The sequence below is a fragment of the Eptesicus fuscus genome, chromosome 21 (genome assembly GCF_027574615.1).
Source record: "Eptesicus fuscus isolate TK198812 chromosome 21, DD_ASM_mEF_20220401, whole genome shotgun sequence".
NCBI lineage: Eukaryota > Metazoa > Chordata > Mammalia > Chiroptera > Vespertilionidae > Eptesicus > Eptesicus fuscus.
The window spans coordinates 37,478,065-37,498,531 of NC_072493.1; the positions used below are offsets into that span (position 1 = coordinate 37,478,065).

The 20,467-nt window shown below is 50.2% G+C and overlaps 1 protein-coding gene across 3 annotated transcripts; it reads left to right on the forward strand.

Annotated features, from left to right (window-relative positions):
- Window positions 1-1,844: 1,844 nt before the first annotated feature.
- ITPKC (inositol-trisphosphate 3-kinase C) lies at window positions 1,845-18,872 on the forward strand. 3 transcript variants are annotated; one of them, XM_054711184.1, is made up of 7 exons: window positions 1,845-3,106; window positions 8,444-8,543; window positions 10,709-10,922; window positions 11,960-12,164; window positions 14,302-14,403; window positions 14,998-15,107; window positions 17,398-17,461. In XM_054711184.1, the coding sequence occupies exons 1-6, from the start codon at window positions 1,976-1,978 to the stop codon at window positions 15,073-15,075; spliced, it is 1,830 nt and encodes a 609-aa protein (XP_054567159.1). In that variant the 5' UTR covers window positions 1,845-1,975; the 3' UTR covers window positions 15,076-15,107; window positions 17,398-17,461. The 3 variants fall into 3 exon arrangements, with proteins under 3 accessions (XP_054567159.1, XP_054567157.1, XP_054567158.1); XM_054711182.1 differs by having other exon boundaries at window positions 1,846-3,106; window positions 14,998-15,069; window positions 17,398-18,872; XM_054711183.1 differs by lacking the exon at window positions 14,998-15,107 and having other exon boundaries at window positions 1,846-3,106; window positions 17,398-18,872.
- Window positions 18,873-20,467: the final 1,595 nt, after the last annotated feature.

The window sequence follows — 20,467 nt, forward strand, 5'->3', positions numbered from 1 at the left end:
AGGAAGTGTGCTTGGTATTTCTTTGGTCTTCTGCAACAAGGCCAATAAAGTATTTTTTTAATTAGGGTATGTACATTGTTTTTTTAGGCATAATGCTATCGTACACTTAATAGACTACAATATAGTGTAAACATAACTTTTACATGCACTGGGAAACCAAAAAATTCCTTGACTTACTTTATTGCTGTATTCACTTCATTGTGGTGGTCTGGAATCAAACTCACAATATCTCTGTGGTATGCCTGTATGTTTAATAAGGTGACATGTGTTAAAGAGAAAAATAAACCTGGAAGGGGGTCAAGGAGAGGAAGGAAGAATGTGAGATTAAATAGGATTTTCAGAAAGGCCTCGCTGAGGAGGTGACATTGAAACAAAGACCTGAAGGAGTTGAGGGAGGGAACTATTCCCGAGGGAAGGGTGTTCCAGGCAGAAGGATCAGTCTGTGCAAACACCCTGTGGTGGAAGATGTCTCGGAGAAATAGCGGAGGCCAATGGGCAGAATGAGGGAGAAGACAGGAGATTTGGTTTGGGAGATAACTAGAGCCAGATCATGTAGAATATATGAGTCATGAGGAGGACTGTGGCTTTTACCCTGAGTGGGATGGGAAACATGGAGTGTTCTGAACAGAGAAGGGTTATGATCTGATTTAGAGAAAATACTCTTACTTCCAGCTCCTCCTCCAACACCCCAACCTCAAAAGCAAGTTATATCAACCAGTAGGGAACAAAAGCTCAGACTTTGGATTAGGTTGGCCTGTGTTCAAATCTACACAATTTAGATATGTGATCTTGGATTTTGCCTTTCTGTGTCTCTGTTTCCCTGACCATGGATGATGGTAATCCCTACCTCAAAAGGTATGGGGGCCCTAACCGGTTTGGCTCAGTGGATAGAGCATCGGCCTGCAGACTCAAGGGTCCCAGGTTCGATTCCGGTCAAGGGCATGTACGTTGGTTGTGGGCACATCCTCAGTAGGGGTTGTGCAGGAGGCAGCTGATTGATGTTTCTCTCTCATCGATGTTTCTAACTCTCTCTCTCTCTCTCTCCCTTCCTCTCTGTAAAAAATCAATAAAATATATATTTTTTTAAAAAAAGGTATGGGGTGTAAAGTGGTAAGTACAGTGCATGGCACAAAGCAAGTACACACATGTATATGTTGCTGTAAATAAATAAAAATTCCCATGACCCGGCGAGGAAATTATCATTGCTATCCCCTTTTTACAGATGAGGAAACTGAGGCTCAGCGGATACAAGTCTGTTGGAGCCAGGATTTGGCTAGGTATCCCAGCTTCAGAGTTAAAGGCTCTTGCTCTGTCCCTCCTCTAACCTCCCTTTGACCTTAGACAGATTCACTACTCTGGGCCTCAATTTCCCTGTTGGTAAAGTGCTTGGCTTTTGTGGCATTGAACACATTTTTTCTCTTTTTCGAAACAATCGAATAATAGTATGTACCCTCATTTTCCAGGTGACAAAATGAGCCCAGGTAGGGGCGTTAAGTCACTGGTTCAAGGTAACACAGCTGGGAATTGGCAGAGGTGGGTCTCAAACTCACACATCCCTGGGGTCCCCAAGTCTTTGGAACGCTGCCGGACTCGTCCCCGAGAGTTATAGGCGGCTTAATTGGTCACTCAAAGTGTAGGGAGGTTAGATTAGTCGCGGGGGTTCTAGGAAGGGTCCCCACTGCCTTGCAAGCAGGTCCCCAGGGGGCCTATACTTTCCCGGGATGAGCTGGCGGCGCTGGGAATCCACCCCTCCGAGGGAGGAGGGCGGGGACAGGCAAGGCCCCCGCCCCCTACGCCACGTCCGGTGGGCGGGGCCTCGGGCTTCCCCGGAGGTGGAGTATCGGTTAACCACTGTGTGGACTGGAGGTCCGCGGGCCGGAACCCGCGAGTCGGGGATCCCCCGCCACACCCCTCTTGGGATTTAAAGGGCCAGGAGGGACTGTGTTGGGCCGAAGTCCGAACCAAGGGAGCGGGCATGAGACGCTGCCCGTGCCGGGGGGGTCTGAACGAGGCAGAGCCCGGAGCGCTGCCGGCAGCGGCCCGCATGGGGCTGGAGGCGCCGCGAGGGGGGCGGCGGCGGCAGCCTGGGCAGCAGCGACCTGGGCCCGGCGCCGGGGGCCCGGCGGGGCGGCCGGAGGGGGGCGGGCCCCGGGCCCGGACCTCGGGGTCCTGCCTCCACTCTGAATGCGAGAAGGCCAGCCTCGGGCCTGAATCGGGCGCAGACAGACCGACTGAGCCTGAAGCAGCCGGCCTCGGAGCGGAGACAGAGCGGCCCAGCCACAAGACGGAGCCAGACAGGTCCAGCCTCCGGACACATCCAGAAAGGAGCAGCCACCGGTCAGAGCTGGAGACACCCGGCCCCTGGACGGAGGAGACTGGCACAGATGGATTTTGTACTGACCCACGCAGGCCCGGCCTCCAGTCTCAGCCACAGAGGGCCAGGCTCTGGACACAACCAAGCGTGGATGTGGCCTGGACAGAGTCAGAAATACCTGGGTCACAGACCCAGCCCGAGAGGTCCAAGCCCTGGACGGACAACCTCTGGACCCACCAGAAGAGCTCCAGCCTTCAGACTCAGCCGGAGGGGGCCTGGCGGGAACTGGACGCTGATGGCTCGGGGACCCAACAGGATCATGAAGGCGCCTGGACAGCGTGCCACGCTGGTGGCTCCCAGATACAACAGGATACTGAAAGAGCCTGGAAACAGGCTGGCACGGATGGTTTCCCAACACCACAAGCTGCTGATGGCTCCTGGACACAGCCTGGCCCTGATGGTGCACAGACACAAGATCCTCAAAGAGCCCAGACCGAGCCTGGGACAGACTACTTTCTGGGGGAGCCCAACCAAGATGGCCCATTAGCGGAACCAGAACCTGGACCGTTGGTGACTCACCTGTACTCTCACCTGGGGTATAACTCCCTGACCCCTGTGCCCCGCCTCATCATCACTCCTGAAACCCCTGAGCCTGAGGCTCAGCCGGTGGGACTCCCCTCCCGGGCTGAAGTGGGCAGTGGAGGCTTCTCCTCCGCCTCCTCTTTCGACGAGTCTGAGGATGACGTGGTGGCCGGGGGTGGAGGTGCCAGCGACCCTGAGGACAGGTCTGGGGTGAGTGGGACCCATCTTGCCCTTAAGCCACATCCCTCCACACCCCTTATTCCCCTGCCTTTGCTTTGAGAGGTTCTCTAGCACCTATCAGCAATTTCATCTCCAGGTACTTCTTCCATCCATTTGCCTTCTCCTCTGACAGCTGGGTTACCAACCCTCTGCAGGGACCCTCCTCCTAATCCTCTCACCCCCTCACCCACTGTCTCCCCTTTCCCCCTCATCCACTGCCTCCAGTCCTGAAGTCTCAAATGGACAGCCGCTGGCTGACTTTATGCCCAGGAATCATATGATGGTGTGAGTTGGTGTGTGTGTGTGTGTGTGTGTGTGTGTGTGTGTATGCACATTTTTTTCAGCAAGGGTCCATGACTTCTGTTGGATGCTCTGAACTGTGAAGTGTGACCCCAAAATCTGAACAGCAATAGTATAGGAGGACAAAAGGTGTACTTTCTACCCCACATTTCTTAGTCTGGGGCCTGTGGCTGTCTTAAGGTGTCCTGCAACTTTACCACCCTTAGCTCATTCACTTTTGTGGGTGTGAGCCCCCACCCAGCTTTTATTAGATTCTCAAAGGGCTGTGTAAACCCAAAATGCTCAGGGACACACCCACCCCCAACCTAGCCAGGGACCCTTCAGTCTCCCCATTGTCCCCCAGCTCCCCAGGGGGCCCCTGGCAGATTCTTGTTTACAGCCTCCCCCCTCACCCCCAGCTTGGGTGCGGTTCTCTGCTGATGAATCAGGAGGGCTGGCCGGGCAGGTTCAGGAGAGAGTCAGCAGAGTCAGGTGTGAGAGCCTCCCATGGGCCCGCCCACTTGGTAGTCCCATTGTTCTGGGGCCCATGGCTGGAGTCCACCCGAGCCCCCCCTCACCCCACATGCCTCCCTGAAGTACGTGCTCACACATGTGGCCACAGATGTTAAAGACAGACCTGCCTCAGCCTGCCTATGCCAGAGCAAAGGAGTTGACCCATGGGCTGTCTGCCATTGCTGTTGCCTCTGCCTGCTCTCACCTCTGGCATCTCAGAACACCTGAGCTGGAAGTGGATGGAAAAAAACCCATTCATGCCCAGCTCTATAGTAAACTTCTTGCTCGTATTAACTCATTTAATTCTCATACAGCAGCCCTAGGAGGTAAGTGCTATTCTCGTCTCATTTTATAGATGAGGAAACTGAGGCACAGAGAGGTCAAAGACACTTGTCCAAAGTCACACACCTTGGAAGACACAGAGCTGAGATTCAGATCCTTACTAAATACAGGCACTTTTCTAAGTGCTTTATATGTATTAACTCTTTTTTAAAATATATACATATATATACACATATACACACACATATGTATATATAAATTGATTTCAGAGAGGAAGAGAGAAAGAGAGGAAGAGATAGAAACATCGATGAGAGAGAGTCATTGATTGGCTGCCTCCTGCATGCCCACTACAGGGGATTGAGCCCTGACCATGAATTTAACTGTGACCTCCTGGTTCATAGGTTGATGCTCACCCACTGAGCCATGCTGACCAGGCTGTGTGTTAACTCTGAATCCCTATAACAGCACTATAAGATTGGGATTATTATTATTTCCTTTTTAAAAAAAATATATTTTATTGATTTTTTACAGAGAGGAAGGGAGAGGAATAGAGAGTCAGAAACATCGATGAGAGAGAAACACCAATCAGCTGCCTCCTGCACGCCCCCAACTGGGGATGTGCTGGCAACCAAGGTACATGCCCTTGACCGGAATCGAACCTGGGACCCTTGAGTCCGCAGGCCGATGCTCTATCCACTGAGCCAAACCGGTTAGGGCTATTATTTCCATTTTACAGATCAGGAAACTGAGGCCTAGAGTGGTGAAGTCACTTGCTTAGGTTGGCCAAGTCTGGTTGGAGCCAGACCTGAGGATTTTTTTAAAAATATATATTTTATTGATGTTAGAGAGGAAGGGAGAGGGAGAGAGAGATAGAAACATCAATGATGAGAGAGAATCATTGATTGGCTGCCTCCTGCATGCCTCTTACTGGGGATCGAGCCTGCAACCCAGGCATGTGCCCTTGGCCGGAATCGAACCTGGGACCCTTCAGTGCGCAGGCTGATAGATGCTCTATCCAATTGAGCCAAACCAGCTAGGTCAAGACCTGAGGATTTTAACTCAATTCTGGCTGAGTTTAAAACTCAGTTATATTTGTTTATTTATTTATTTATTTTAATCCTCACCCAAGGAGTGAGGATATTTTTTCCACTGATTTTTAGAGAGAGTGGAAGGGGAGAGAGTGAGAGGAGAGAAAGAAACATCAATCTGAGATTGACACATGGATTGGTTGCCTCCCGTACATGCCTTGGCCAGGGGTGGGGATAGAACCTGCAACCCAGGTACATGCCTTTGACCAGGAATGGAACCTGAGACCCTCCGGTGCCCAGGCCAACACTCTTAACCACTGAGCCATGTTAGCCAGGGCTAAAACTGAGTCATTTTAACCTCTTCGGTGTGTGGATCCTCCCTAATTTACTTTCCTCCAGGTCTCCTGTCTCCAGCTTTTTCTCATTCTTCCAGAATCTTCCTCCATGGCTCACCGCTGATCAACTTTTGAACTTTGCCTGCTCCAGCGCCTCTCAAGGCTCCCCAGGGCCTTCCTGATAGCGATCAGGAGTTCAGGACTGTGTTCAGAGCTTCCTGTCTCCAGGCTCCTTCCCATGTTCAGCTTCCCTTCTCCCCCCACCCGCCTGCTGTAACAAAGCCGAAGTACACACTGTTCCTCGAACACCCTGCCGCCATCCTGCCTCCACTCATTGCTCAAGCTGTTCCTGCTGCGCAGAATACCCTTGCTTCCTTCTCTCTTCATTTTGAAATCCCATCTGACCTTAAAGGTCCAGCTACTTTCATCTTTTTCTCCCTCCTCCCTTCTCACATCCATGCCATCCTCCTACTCAGACAACAAACAGTTCCTGAACCTCTACAGTGTGTCAGGCCCTATGTTGGCTTTGCTGGGGACACAGCAGTGATCAAGACACACCTCATGGAGCTCTCAGGGCCATGAAGGGGACAGACCCCACCACCAGGCTGTGACAGCTCAGAGCGGTCAGGGCTGGGAGAGAGGAAGCCCAGAGGGTTGTGGGAGTCCAGAGGAGGTGACTGGTCAGACCTGGGGTATCAGAGAGGGCTTCCTGAAGGAAGGGGCATGTGAGCTGAGACCATCATGAAACCATCTGAGAAAGCTCAGATTAGCCATCAGATCTAAGGAAAAAGAGAAGATATGAAATCTGCTTATGATAAAAAAATAAAAATAAATGGGTGCAACCAACCTCCTTCAATCCAAGCAACATTTTTGGAGCGCCTGTTGTGTACCAGGCCATGGGCTGGGCCACAGTCATAATCATGACAGCCCAGTCCCTGCCCTCAGAGCTTGTTAGCAGGGTTGCAGACAGGCCTTTGGGGGATCTTGTAATTACTGGAGTAAGTGGGCTTGGCTCACCCCAAGCCCAGGTCAGAGGGGCGTCAGACCAGAGAGAGAAAGAACTGTGTGTTTTAGGCAAGTGACTACATCCCTCTGAGCCTTTGTTTCTTCCTCTGTAACAGAGTCAATTCTCCTGGGGCTGTATGTTTAGGATTAAGTAGGTTATGGCACACTGAGTCTTTGTCATTATGCCTGGAATGTTCCAGGTGCTTAGTAAACAGGAACCTTTATTAATCACCTCCTCTCCGCTCCTGTGAGCTGGAGGGGGTAGGGGCTAGGGAAAAGGTCTTCCTGAATCCTGCAGTCCAACACCCTGACTCTGCTTGCCCTTCCCACCTCAATTAGATGTCTGCTAGAGAGCTGGGCTCTGAGGGGATGGGAGAGAGCATGCCCTTGACCCAGGGATGGTGGGGGATAGGAGGGATGAGCACACAGCCTCTCTGCAGATGTTCCATTCTCCCAGTACTTGCTAAGGGTCTGCTGTGTGCTTGGAGCAAAGAATGCATTTGTGTGTGTGCACAAGTGAATCAGACACACAGTCTCAAGAAGCGCTTAGTTGAGGCAACATGATATAACTATCTCCATGTTACAGATGAGGACACTGGGCCCAGTGAGGGAAAGTAACTTGCCCAGGGTCACTCCCACATAAAGAGCGGAACTGTTTGCTTCTCTGATTTTCTATTACTCGCTCTTTCTCTCTGTTCTCTGCTTCTGTCTTTTTCTTTCTCTGCCATTACTTCGTATCTGTCTCCCTTTCTGTGTCTTCTAGTAACTCAGTGTCTGTCTCTGTGTTATTCAGAATAGGTCAGGATTTGCTGTAGTAACAAACAACCCAAAACTTAGTGATTTGGAGAAACAAAGGATTATTTTTGTTCATCCTTCATGTTGACCATGGTCAGTGGTGGGTGAGGGGGCTGAGGAAGTCTCCATTTCTCTTTCCACTCTTTCTACAATAGGGAAAAGAACATAGAAAGTCACACAGTGGCTTTAAGGCTTCCACCCAAAAGTGACACTTCTGCTCATATTTCATTGGCCACAGCAAGTCAATAACTCCAAGTTCAAGAGGGAGGGACAAAAAAAAAAAAAAAAAAAAAAGCACAGGGACACATCCAGCATGGTTCAGTGATTGAGTATCTACCTATGAACCAGGAGGTCATAGTTTGATTCTCAGTCAAGGCACATGCCTGGGTGCGGGCTCAATCCCCAGTGTGGGGTGTGTAGGAGGCAGCCGATCAATGATTCTCTCTCATCATTGATGTTTATATCTCTCTCTCTCCCTCTTCCTTCCTCTCTGAAGTCAATTAAAAAAAAAAAAGAGGGCAGGGATGTGCCTGTGAGGGGAAGGGCTGAAGCTATTGGGTGAGCAGCTCATGACTGCTGCAGTCTCTGTCTTTGTCCATGTCTCTCTGTCTCTGTCATCACTCTGTCATCTGTCTCAGTTTCTTCTCTCTGTGATGTGGCCTCCATTCATCAGCCCCTGCCTCTGTCATTTTCCTTGTAAGGTCTCACCTGGTTTTTAGACAGAAATGAGGCTTCCGAGTTTTTGGTGTGTGTACGTATGTGGGGGGAGGCTTGGGGTTGCTTGGTACTGCAACAAAAACAGGCCTATCTTTACTCTTTGGAGGACAGAGAGACACAGATACAAAGGAAGTGATGACAGGAAGAAAAGGACAGAGACTCTTTCCCACCTTTGTGGAGGCCTTTGAGGGATATTGTGATTATTGGAGTAAGTGGGCTTGGCTCACCCCAACAATCTGGGGGGCATTGATCTCAGGAAGCCCATTGGCCTTGGAAAGGTCCCAGGTCCACCTTCATTCCCTCTCATGGCAATATCTGCATTCCCTTCCCTTCTCGGCCTCAGTCTTGACCCCACCCTGCTCTGCCCCACACAGAATAAACCCTGGAAGAAGCTGAAGACAGTTCTGAAGTATTCGCCCTTCGTGGTCTCCTTCCGAAAACACTACCCTTGGGTCCAGCTGTCCGGACATGCTGGTGAGAGCAGTGGGCAGTGGAGGGCAGGGGGCAGACAAGGCTGGGCAGAGACGCCGCCGAACCGGGGACAGAAAGCTACAGAGCTACTCCCTGTAGTTTAATTTCCCCATCTGTGAAATGGGCTTTGTGACAGCCCCATCTCATGGGGTTGTTATCGGAAGTGCTTAGGCCTGGGCGGGCGATTTATACATCAGAGTTGAGGGCTGTTCCTTGTTATCCCAATGTTGGTGTGTGTGTGTGTGTGTGTGTGTGTGTGTGTCTGTGTGTGTCCTTGACCCCGGGGACAAGTGGGCCTGGACTTAAATCCTAGTTCTGCTTTTTATTTGTGAGTGACCCTGGGCAAGTTACTTTCCCTCACTGGGCCCAGTTTGCTCATCTGTGATGTGGAGATAATTGTCCCTCCCTTGCAGAATTAACTGAAGGGTTAAAATAAAAATGTATATTGAGACTGAGACACAGGCCCCTCATGTATGGAAATTATCATTCCCTGTCCTTGCCCCATGTCCAGAGCTTAGTAGGCCCTCAATAAACACCAGCTATAATGGTTTCTTACCAGGGCTTAGCACAATATCTCTGGCACAATGCCTAGCATATGCCTAACATATAGCATTTTTTTGTAAAGGTCTAGATAATAAGTAAACTACTCAACTTTATGGGGCAGCATGAAAGTAGCCATAGATGCCGAAACCGGTTTGGCTCAGTGGATAGAGCGTCGGCCTGCGGACTCAAGGGTCCCAGGTTCGATTCCGGTCAAGGGCATGTACCTTGGTTGCGGGCACATCCCCAGTGGGGTGTGTGCAAGAGGCAGCGGATCGATGTTTCTCTCTCGTCGATGTTTCTAACTCTCTATCCCTCTCTCTTCCTCTCTGTAAAAAATCAATAAAATATATTAAAAAAAAAAAAAAAAAAAAAAAAAAAAAAAAAAAAAAGAAAGTAGCCATAGATAATACATAAACATGTGTGCCTGTGTTCCAATGAGACTTCATTTACAAAATTGGGCAGTGAGCTTGATTAAACCAACCTTACCCAGCAGCAAAGAGAGACAGTAAGAGAACTCATCTGCCTTATTCATCCTTAGATCTGAGTCACAGAAAAGGCAAGGCCCCCCTCAAACTGTAAATACAGGCTTGCCATAGTATGTGTTCTAGTTAGTATTACTGAGTTTAAAATAACTCAAAAACCCACAAAACTCAAAACTTAGTGGTAGTTAAAAAAATTAGTGAAATAAAAGTACCATATTATTACACTCATAGGTTTTGGGGTTGGGAATTCAGACAGGGCATGGCAGGGATGGCTTGTTGCTGCTCTATGATATCTGGGAACTCAGCTAGGACAACTTGAAGGCTGCAAGCTGGAAACTTTTGGAGGGTTATTCACTCACATGCCTGGCAATTGATATTGACTATTGGCTGGGTCTCAGTTGGGACTCCTGGCTAGAAAGCCTGGTTGTGGCTTCTTCATGTAGCTGCTTGGGCTTCCTCACAGTATGGTGGCCTTGAGAAGCAAAATTTTTAATATGACAGCTCAGGACGGCAAAGTGTCTCTGCCAACAAAGTGGAAGTTGCATCTCCTTACGTGACCTAGACTATGAGATCACACAGTGTTGCTTCTGCCATAAGCCCTCCAAGATTCAAGGGGAGAAGAATGAGATTCCACTTGCTAGGTATTGGCAACATTCTAGAAGAGTATGTGGGACAGGAACTATTGTTGTACCATCTTTGGAAAATATAACCTGAAAATATAATCTGCCTCAGTAAGAATTGTAATTCTAATCTATACCAAGTATCTGCATGGTCCAAGAAATGTCAGATTTGTAAATTAACTTAAATAGGCCCCAGAAGCAAATGCATATCTGCTCTGGAGAGTCAGGTTCTGGACTCAGATCTCACAAAAATTCCCACAGCTTATTGTGAGCATATAGTCCCAGATTACAAAACAAAGGAGGACACAATCTGCTGTGAAGAGGACTTTGTCTAAACAAAGAGCAGAAATAGGCTCTTCCCTTGCAACCCCTGGCCACGATTTTGAGAACTACAGGGCAGGAGAGAAAGTGCTGCAGAACTGCCAGGCAAAATGACAGTGTCCAAGGTCTGATAGATGCAGGAGATGGGGGGTTCTCTTGCTGATACAGTTTCTGACTCTCTCATTGACTGTGCCACTCACAGGGAACTTCCAGGCGGGAGAGGATGGCCGGATTCTAAAGCGTTTCTGTCAATGTGAGCAGCGCAGCCTGGAGCAGCTGATGAACGACCCCCTGCGGCCTTTTGTGCCAGCCTACTACGGTGTGGTGCAAAGGGATGACCAGGCCTTCAACCAGATGGAAGATCTCCTGGCGGACTTTGAGGGCCCCTCCATCATGGACTGCAAGATGGGCAGCAGGTGGGGTCAGGGACAGCCCTGAGGCAGAGGTGGAGGGTCAGGGGTGGGCATTTTTCCCCCCATTGATTTTTAGAGAGAGTGGAATGGAGAGAGAGAGAGAAAGAGAGAGAGAGAGAGAGAGAGAGAGAGAGAGAGAGAGAGAGAGAAAGAAGAAGAAGAAGAAGAAGAAGAAGAAGAAGAAGAAGAAGAAGAAGAAGAAGAAACATTGATTGGTTGCCTCCCACAGTGCCCTGACCGGGACCTGGGGTCATTGAACCTGCAACCTAGGTACACGCCCTTGACCAGGAATCGAACCCGAGACCGTTTGGTGTGTGGGCTGATGCTCCAACTACTGAGCAACACCAGTCAGGGCAGGATGGGCATTTTTTAAGTTAGTGCCAAGTCAGCCTTTAAAGTGGTTGTACGTGCATTCCCACCAGCAGTGTGTGAGAGTTCCAGTTATTCCATCTTCTCACCAACACTTTATGGTTTTATTTCTATTTCTTTCATGACCAAAGAAGCTGAGTGCTGATTGGCCATTTGAAAGGTGCCTGTTTGAATACTTTGCCCATTTTTCTGTTGGGCTATCTTTTTCTTTTTGACTTGTAATTCTTTTTTTTTTTTTTGCAGTTTTTTATATGTTCTGGATACAAGTCCTTCATTGGAAATATACACACACCTACGCACACATTCTCCAACCTCCCATTTCACTCTCTTAGTACTGTCTTTTGATAAAGAGAATACTTTTAATTTAGTCCAGTTTGTCAACTTTTTTCATTATGGTTGGTAGCTTTGTGTTGTTGTTTTTCTAATATATTTTTATTGATTTTATAAAGAGGAAGGGAGAGGGAGAGAGAAAGAAACATTGATGATTGAAACATTGATGATGGCTGCCTCCTGCTGGAGATCCAGTCCACAACCTGGGCATGTGTCCTGACCGAGAATCAAACCAGCAGCCTTTGGTGCATGGTAGAATGCCCAACCAGCTGAGCCACACTTGGCCAGGGATTGCTTTGTGTTTCAGAAATGCCTACTTTGTCACATCCTCTGTGTCCCAGGACCTACCTGGAGGAGGAGTTGGTGAAGGCTCGAGAACGGCCCCGGCCCCGCAAGGACATGTATGAGAAGATGGTGGCTGTGGACCCCAGGGCCCCCACCCCTGAAGAGCATGCCCAGGCTGCCGTCACCAAGCCTCGCTACATGCAGTGGAGGGAGACTGTGAGCTCAACCTCCACCCTGGGCTTCCGCATTGAGGGCATCAAGGTGAGGTCCAGGAGCTGCTAGCCTGTCACTCGAGGACTATATCTAGGCAGGGCTTCTCAGGGAGCATGGGTGTCAGGGAAAACGGGAAAGAAGCGAGATCTGGAAAGAGAGTAGGAGACTGCAGAAGATGAAAAGATGGGGCTAGGAAAGGTCCTGCTTCTTTCACACCCACATCCATCAGTGACCAAGTGTTGTTTATCCCTCTGCCTGAGCATCTCGATTCCCCTTCTTTCCTGCCCATGGTCCTGTCCTAGTCTGGCCCTGTCTTCTCCTGCCTCAGCCTCCGCTGATCCATTGTCCAACACAGCAGCTGGAGTGATCCTTTTTCCCCCTTATGGAGAAAGATTTTTCTCTTTCCTTCCTTCCTTTTTTTCTTTTTGTAAATTAAATCTAATCTTTTAAATAAGTAGTCACACCATTCAAAAGTCAAAATTAGCCGAAACCGGTTTGGCTCAGTGGATAGAGCGTCGGCCTGCGGACTCAAAGGTCCCGGGTTCAATTCCGGTCAAGGGCATGTACCTTGGTTGCGGGCACATCCCCAGTAGGGGGTGTGCAAGAGGCAGCTGATCGATGTTTCTCTCTCATCGATGTTTCTAACTATCCCTCTCTCTTCCTCTCTGTAAAAAATCAATAAGATATATTTTTTTAAAAAAAGTCAAAATTATGTTATAAAAGGGTGTGCAGAGGAAATCTCTCTGCTGACCCTGTGGCTGCCCTTCCCATTCTGTCCCTCCACCCCCCCACCTACTCACAGGGAATCACTTTATAAGTTTCTTATTTTTCTTCCTGCAAATGCAAACAAATGCAATTGCGTATCCTAAAAATTCCACCCTTCTTTACACAAAAGGTGGATAGTCCTAGATAATTTCCATATCATTCCATAGAGAGTTTCCTCTTCCTTTTCTTTCTTTCTTGAACTGTAATAGCTTTTTGAGGATGTGCCATAGTCCCCTATAGATGGCCACCCGGGTTGCTTCCATTTTTTGTCATTACAAACAATGCCTCAATGGATCACTTAGAACATACCAGTAAGACATTTTGCAAGCATGAAATTTAGCTGTAGACTAGATTCCCAGAAGCAGGACAACTGGGTCAATGATGAAATGCATTGGGAATGTTCCTAGAGGTTGCCGAACCCCTTCCATAAGTGTATTATTGTGCATTCCACCAGCAATTTTTGAGAGTGCCTGTTTTCCCATGGCCTCCCCGGATAGAAGTCTATCCGGGTGTGTCATTTTCCTATTCGAAACCCTTCAATGGCTCCCTAGAACACTCAAGAGATGTTCCCTGGCCTAGAGGCCCCTCCATCGTCTAGCCTCATTTCTAACCCCTCTCTTCCTCCTTGTTTACCTTCAGGCTACAGTGACGCTTCATTTCCTTGAAAGGGTCCTGCTCCCCTGCCACAGAGCCTCTGCACATGCTGTTCCCTCTGACAGGACTGTTCGTCCCTCTACTGTTCCCCCAGTTGGCTTCCAGTCATTTTTCTGTCTTCCCACTTCCTCCATACCTCCTCATAACTTCCTGTACTCCTTCATTATTCTTATCTCCCTTTGTGATGTTCTCATTCAATATCTGGCCCCCTCATCTGACTGTGTCTGTCCTGTTACCTCCATGTTAGCAGTGCCCACCTGGTACCTGGCACTGCACGACAGTACGACTCAAGTGGTCCTCTCAGAGATAAAAAATAACATTAGTCTCATTTATTGAGTGCTTGCTTACTATGTGCCAGGCACTGTGCCATGCATCCTACATACCCAATCTCCTCTATTCCGAACAGCTTTGCACAATTCCCATTTCCTAGATGAGGAAACTAAGGTTGAGACAGGTAAAGTGACTTGCTTAAAGCCACCCAGCTAGGAAGTAGCAGAGTCACAATTCAAAGCCAGATTTACCCCCCTCCAGAACACATCTGGCTAGACTGGCTCAACTAGGGGGTACAGGTTAGACTTGGAAGGACAGCTGCTCAGGAGTGTAACTTGGGGCTGGGTTAATCTGAGCTGGCCAGGTGGGCTGGCTTCTGCTGAACAGCAGGTGAATGTGGAGGCAGGCAGATGGCCCCAGGAAGTGCCTGGGGCTGGTTGGTGTTGGGCATGGGAAGGAAAGTTATGACACTGGGCCTTCAATCTTGGTCCTGCAGAAAGCCGATGGGACCTGCAATACCAACTTCAAGAAGACACAGAAGCTAGAGCAAGTGACAAAGGTGTTGGAGGACTTTGTGGATGGGAACCTTGGAATCCTGGTGAGTGGGACACCCGTGCCCCAAACTTAGCAGTTCAGGGCCACCACCATCACTGTTGCCCCTGTGTTTTGCTAAGAGCTGAGGTTGGCTGGTACTGGCTGGTGTTGCTTACCATCTGGGTAGGCGGGTGGCTGGGCCAGAGCTGGATTTCTAGGATTGCCTGCTCCTGTATCTGGTAGCCTCAGGTGATGACTCCTCCCCTTGTCTGTAATGATCCAGCAGGCTAGTCTGGGCTGTTCTCACAGTGGAAGCCGGTGGCCAAGAGAACAAACGAAAATGCAAGGCCTCTTGATGGCTAAGACACCCTCATTTCTGCCATGTTCTATTGGTCAAAGCAAGTTATGACCAAGCCTAGATTTGAGGGTAACAGACTCCACCTCTTCATGGGAGGAACTGCTGGGAGTTATGGGTATTCATGTAATCTACTAACTTTACCCTTGTCTGTGCCACCCCTATGTTTCCAACCTCACCTCCCATTTTCCCCATGGCTCCCCTTTTTCCATCCTGGCCGGGAATGGGATGAGGTCAGATCTCAAGGTGGGTAAGGACCCACAAAGTCCCTGTGCTAACCAAGAAACGCTCCCTCTCAAACAGAGAATGTACGTGGCACGCCTAGAAGAACTCCGAGAAGCTCTGGAGAACTCCCCCTTCTTCAAGACCCATGAGGTGTGAGCCCCGGCCCCCAGGGGAGCAGAGGGTCCTGTGTATGTGTGAGGTGGGGGTGAGTTGGGGTCCAGGTTGCCCTGAGGAGAAATCACTGGCAGAATTAAGGCTAAAGCAATTTAAAAGGAGACCTATGTTTTGGGGTTTGCCTTTTCAGAGTAGGCAGCACAGGGGATTTCAGGGAGGTGGGACAGCTAGGAGCATGGACTCAGCCAGGCGGCCTGGGATGAGGTGGCTCTGCTGTGTGACCTCTCAGGCCTCAGTTGCCTCCTAAGATAGGGAGGAACAATATCTTCCTGACAGGGCTGCTTCCTTACAGGTGTGAGACTAGCAACAGTTGAACACCATTTGGAGCATAAAAGCACATTTAACCCCTCGCTCTTACAATTACACTATAACCATAATTATTTACAACTAGAAGCCCTGCGCATGAATTCGTCAGCCAGTAGCTCGCCAGTAGCTCTCCGCCTGCTGCCCCGCCCTCCTGTAGCTCCCTCCTACCTCCCTCCCCCTGCCTCCCCCACCTCATAGCTTGCTGCCCTGCCCCCTCCTATAGCTCTCCGCCACACCCTCCTGCTGATCCGTGATCTGGTCTTTAGTGGTTGGTCGTTAAGCTTCAGGGCGTAACGGATAATTAGCATATTCCTCTCTCATTATATAGGATTATTGTCACCTGCATTCTTTGTTCAGTGGCTCTCTCCCTCCCCATCTCCCTTCCGCAGCCTGTCTCTTCGAAAGCGTTCATCTCTCTGGGGCTGTCTCAGAAAGTCTGGGAAGTGGTGACAGCATCCTGTGCATCCTCCCCTCCCCTCCTCTGTCCAAGCTCTTCCCTCCCCATGCCCAAGCCCTCTCACCTTCTCCTGGCTATCACTAACGTCTGGGAGAGCCCTGATCTGGGAGTCAGGCTGGCCTGGGTTTGGACCCCAGTTCTGCAGGCTTATCTACTGACCTGAAGGATGGAATAACAGAGCGCCTGCCTCCTAGGCAACATGAAGGTTAAGTGGATTAATACAGGGACAGTGCAGCCCATAGTAAACCTTCAGTATGTGCCAGCTGTTACTGTCATGTCTCTTATCAAACGTCACCCTCATCGCATTGTCACTGCCTTTGGGCTTCACACACAAGTCACAAAGAGGAGGCCTGGGGAGTGCATCTCATCTGTCCTGGTGTTTGGTTTCACCCGCTTGGTGACTTAACTTTTTACAATATATATATTTTTATTGATTTCAGAGAGGAGGGAGAGGGAGAGAGATAAGCATCAATGATGAGAATCGTTGATCGGCTGCCTCCTGCATGCCTCCTACTGGGTATCTAGCATGCAACCCAGGCATGTGCCCTTGACCGGAATCAAACCCTGCACCCTTCAGTCCGCAGGCCAATGCTCTATCCACTGAGCCAGCTAGGGCATGACTCATCTTTTAAAATTTACATTTTAAAAGATGCGTTGCCAACATTTAAAACGTGGGCCTTCCCACCAAAATCAGGGTTTCCAGTTTCCCTTGGCACATTGGGAGATGTGGCAACACTGGGCCACTCGCCACATGCCAACAGCCGTTTGGAGCAGGGCGGCACCTGCTTCTCCTCAGAGGCGCCCACTCGCCTGCCCCATCATCTAGGCTCCCTGGGGAGAGTGCAGTTTGCAATCGGTTAGGAAAAGGGAAAGGTGTGCAAATGTGGAGTTAGATGAAGACAAGGAAACTGCTATTTCTCATTAGAAAAACAAAACCAGCATCTCTGAAGGCTGCATCCCAACCTCACAGGCACTCGATAAGTGTGTAGATCATAGAATGCTGCCAGTGATCCCAGGAGGTAGGGCTGTGACCACCACCCCCATTCTATAGATGAGGAAAGCGAGGCTTGGAGAAAGGAAGCCACTTGCCTGGGGTTATCAGCAGCAATTCGCAAGTGGAAAGCATGATCTATTTTCTTAGTCCCCACTGGCTCTCCTGATCCATTCAGGATGCTGCAGGCATTCGAGTTTATGCCTCAGCTTGAAAAACAATACCAGTTAACATCTGTTGTGCATTTGCTATTTTGCAAGTGTTCTAAGTGCTTTATATGATTAATTCATACATGTAATATGCACAGCAACCTTACGGTAAATGGTACTATTATTCCATTATTCCCACTATGTATATCAGGAGGCAGAGGCAGAGAGGTTAAGCCGCCTGCCCAAGGCATAACAGCATATAAGTAGCAGAGTCAGGATTTGAACTCAGGCAGCCTGGTTCCACAGTACATGCTGTCAGCCACCCTGCTCAGATGCCCCTTGGGGAGGAGACACTGGCCAGTGCTTGCTTTGCCCCTAACCTCCTGCCTGCCTCCCTGCAGGTGGTGGGCAGCTCCCTGCTCTTTGTGCATGACCACACTGGCCTCGCCAAGGTTTGGATGATCGACTTCGGCAAGACAGTGGCCCTGCCTGACCATCAGACACTCAGCCACCGGCTGCCCTGGGCTGAGGGTAATCGTGAGGACGGCTACCTCTGGGGCCTGGACAACATGATTCGCCTTCTTCAGGGGCTGGCCCAGAGCTGAGGCGCTTGCCTTCTGTGAGGATTCTTGATTGGATGGTACCCAGCTGGCTGGAGGAGCCCTGAGGGGTGCAGGGGCCGGAGTTCAGCCGCGGAGGCACTGCCCTCTGGGACCGGAGAGGTGGCACACCACTCAAGCCCAGGGTGGAAGGTCTGAAGCCCTGGAGACCAAGTAGCACCCAGCCCTTTCATGATCCAGGGGTTGTAAGGACTGGAGAGGGGACAGGACATGGCTGGGTCCCACTGTGGGTCAGAACCAGACTGGGTCCTCTGGCCAGCCAGGAAGGTTCCAGAGGGGCTGCTGGAGGCCACAACTAAACCATACATCCTGAAAGAACACCCTTCAGATGCTGTAGGCTACAGGCTTGACACATGCCTATCACGACAGGAATGACTGATCACTACTCCTTGTCAGCCCCCTCCGGCTGCAAGCTGGCTCTGATGCCAGGGACCAATCAGCTTCACCTGTGGTGCCCCAGGACCAGACCTCATTTGAGAGCCAATGCAGGAGCTGCCTGTCTGCCTGGGAGCATTATGGCCCTGTCTCTTCTTCTGGGGGCCCTTCAGGTGCTGACAGAGGCTCTGAGAAGGGTGTGACACCATGGGACCGGCCTGAGAGCTGACGCTGCTGAGCAGAGCCCAGTTCACCCTGTCCTGCCCTCCCATGGCCCCATGGGATCCTCGCTGCTCCTGGGAGAGCTCTGCTGACCGCCTGCAGACCAAAACCATGCCACATCCTGTGCCAGCAGTGTGACCAGCACAACCTCATTCCTCTGGCACCACCTCAGCTTGGGACTTCCTCCCCTTACCCTGTTAGGTCCCCTTCCTCCCAGCTGACTGAGGTGCAGGGGCAGGGAAGCTGGCTCGGGGACCAGAGCTGCCTGCCTTCCTTTGGTGGCCTGCACCCCGCGGCCCCTGCGTGAGAAGTGCCCTGCTTGAGTCAGAGGCTTAGAGTGGTGGGGCTGCTGGCTGTGACCCCAGGCTCACAACCTGGTCCAAACCAAAGCCCCTCTTCCCCCTCCTCCTGTACTTGTAACTGGCTTCCTGGCCCACAGGGCTGGGCTGGGAGCACAGGCAGCTCCCTCTTTGAGTCAAAACTCTAATGTCGTCTTCCAGGGCTCAGGAGGCCTGTTCCTTTCTATGGACCTTTATACTTATTTATACGAGAGAGACAGGTAGTTGTTAGATGGGGCAGTGCTGGGGGACTGGAGGCAACATCGCTTCACTGCCGTCCCCCGACGACGACCCCCTAATAAACGGGACATTCAAAGCCAACTTTGTGGAGTTTTGTTTTTTTTTTAATCTGGCGAGTGTGGGCTCAAAGCTCAGGACAGTGGTTTGGGGTACAGATGAAGGTTGGAGTGTTCACTGAGCTGCTCCTCTTGTGCCTCACTGCCGGATAAGGCGGGATAACCGTGGTGACCGAGACTGCGAGCCCTCCCAGGACAGTTCACCAGAGTGCCAGTCACTGCTGTCAGGGCTGCGAAGGGGAAGTGCAGGTGGAGGGATTAGGGCTGGCATGGAGGATTCCCCTCTTCTGGTTAGAAACACTATACTACAAAAACAAAAAGCACTATACTTATACTATATAGTCTCTCTAAAGTCCCTTTGTACTGAAGACACAGCAGCAATCAACGCAGATCTGTTCCTCCCCTTTCCGAGGGGAGGCAACAGGTATTCATTAAACTAATCTCTCTCTAAAAATAAGTATCTAGTTATCTAGATACTAGTGGCCTGGTGCATGAAATTTGTGCACATTAAAAGGGAATTAATTAGAGGAAATATTTTAATATTACTACTTGCCCTTTTTCTATAATAGAAGTGTCAGAGATGAAAGAAAATTAGTAAAATGTATATGAAAATCTCCCTCCTGTCAAGAGTCTGGGGCACGCAGTGGGACCCAGAGTCAAGTCCCCGCCCACCTGCGTGCGCCTCGAAATTGCACGAGACCCAAACCTGGGTGGCCCTACACCCATTGGGTGAGATCCAGACCTGGCCGGCCCCATCCCCGTCAAGCCCCACTGGGCGGGGGGTGCAGCCTCAGGTCCCCCGGGACACGCTGGGCGGGGGGGGGGGGGGGGGGGAGGGGGGTGCAGCCTCAGGTCCCCGGCCTGGGGTGAAGGGTGTGGCCTGAGGTCCCCTGCCCTGGCTCAGCACCATGCAGCCTCAGGTCCCTGCTGATCACTCTTTATGGGAACCCCGCCTCTGCTGTGGGTGCAGCCATCTTGTGACAGCATGAGGGTTCATTTTCATATTACCTCTTTATTATACAAGAGGATTTATATCTGTGTAGGTACTAACTGCCTGATTTGAATCCTGACCCTGCCATTTGCCAAGCTATGTGACCTTAAGCCAGTGACTGTACTCCTCTAAGCCTTAGTCTCTCCATCTGTAAAACGGGGAGGACCTAGTATCTTCCTTACAGGACTGGAGGATTTAATGAGTTAACACAGGTAAAGGGGTTGGCACATTTAACTGTTCTTAGAAACATTTCTTCTTTGTTTTTAAAGGAGAACAGAGGTGGGGGAGAGGCTTAGTCCTGGCTGAGGGAACCTTCCTTGAGGAAGTGATAATGAGCCAAGATGGTGTAGGGGTTCAGACCAAGTCACCCCAAGATGTGCCTTTGTGGTATGTGGGTTGTTGTGAGCTAGGGCAACCAAGACACCACAAGCTCAATGAAACCTCTGCCCCACCCACCCTGAACTACCTAAAGAATTTGAAGTCAAGGTCTTGCTCATAAAGACTGAGATAACCTTTTCTGACCTACCTACAGGGCAGGGTAAACTTCTAATTGCTAAACATCTGCTCTTATCATCCTGTAATGACCTTCCTCCCGCTGAAGCCCCATGATTATCCTTAGCTCAGAATGG

What these genes read in the sequence shown, in the direction of transcription:
- ITPKC (XM_054711182.1), top strand. Translation starts at nt 1,976, where the DNA reads ATGAGACGCTGCCCGTGCCGGGGGGGTCTGAACGAGGCAGAGCCCGGA. An exon ending in GACTGCAAGATGGGCAGCAG is followed by an intron (nt 10,923 to 11,959) that starts GTGGGGTCAGGG and finishes TCTGTGTCCCAG; the next exon opens with GACCTACCTGGAGGAGGAGT. An exon ending in TCCGCATTGAGGGCATCAAG is followed by an intron (nt 12,165 to 14,301) that starts GTGAGGTCCAGG and finishes TTGGTCCTGCAG; the next exon opens with AAAGCCGATGGGACCTGCAA.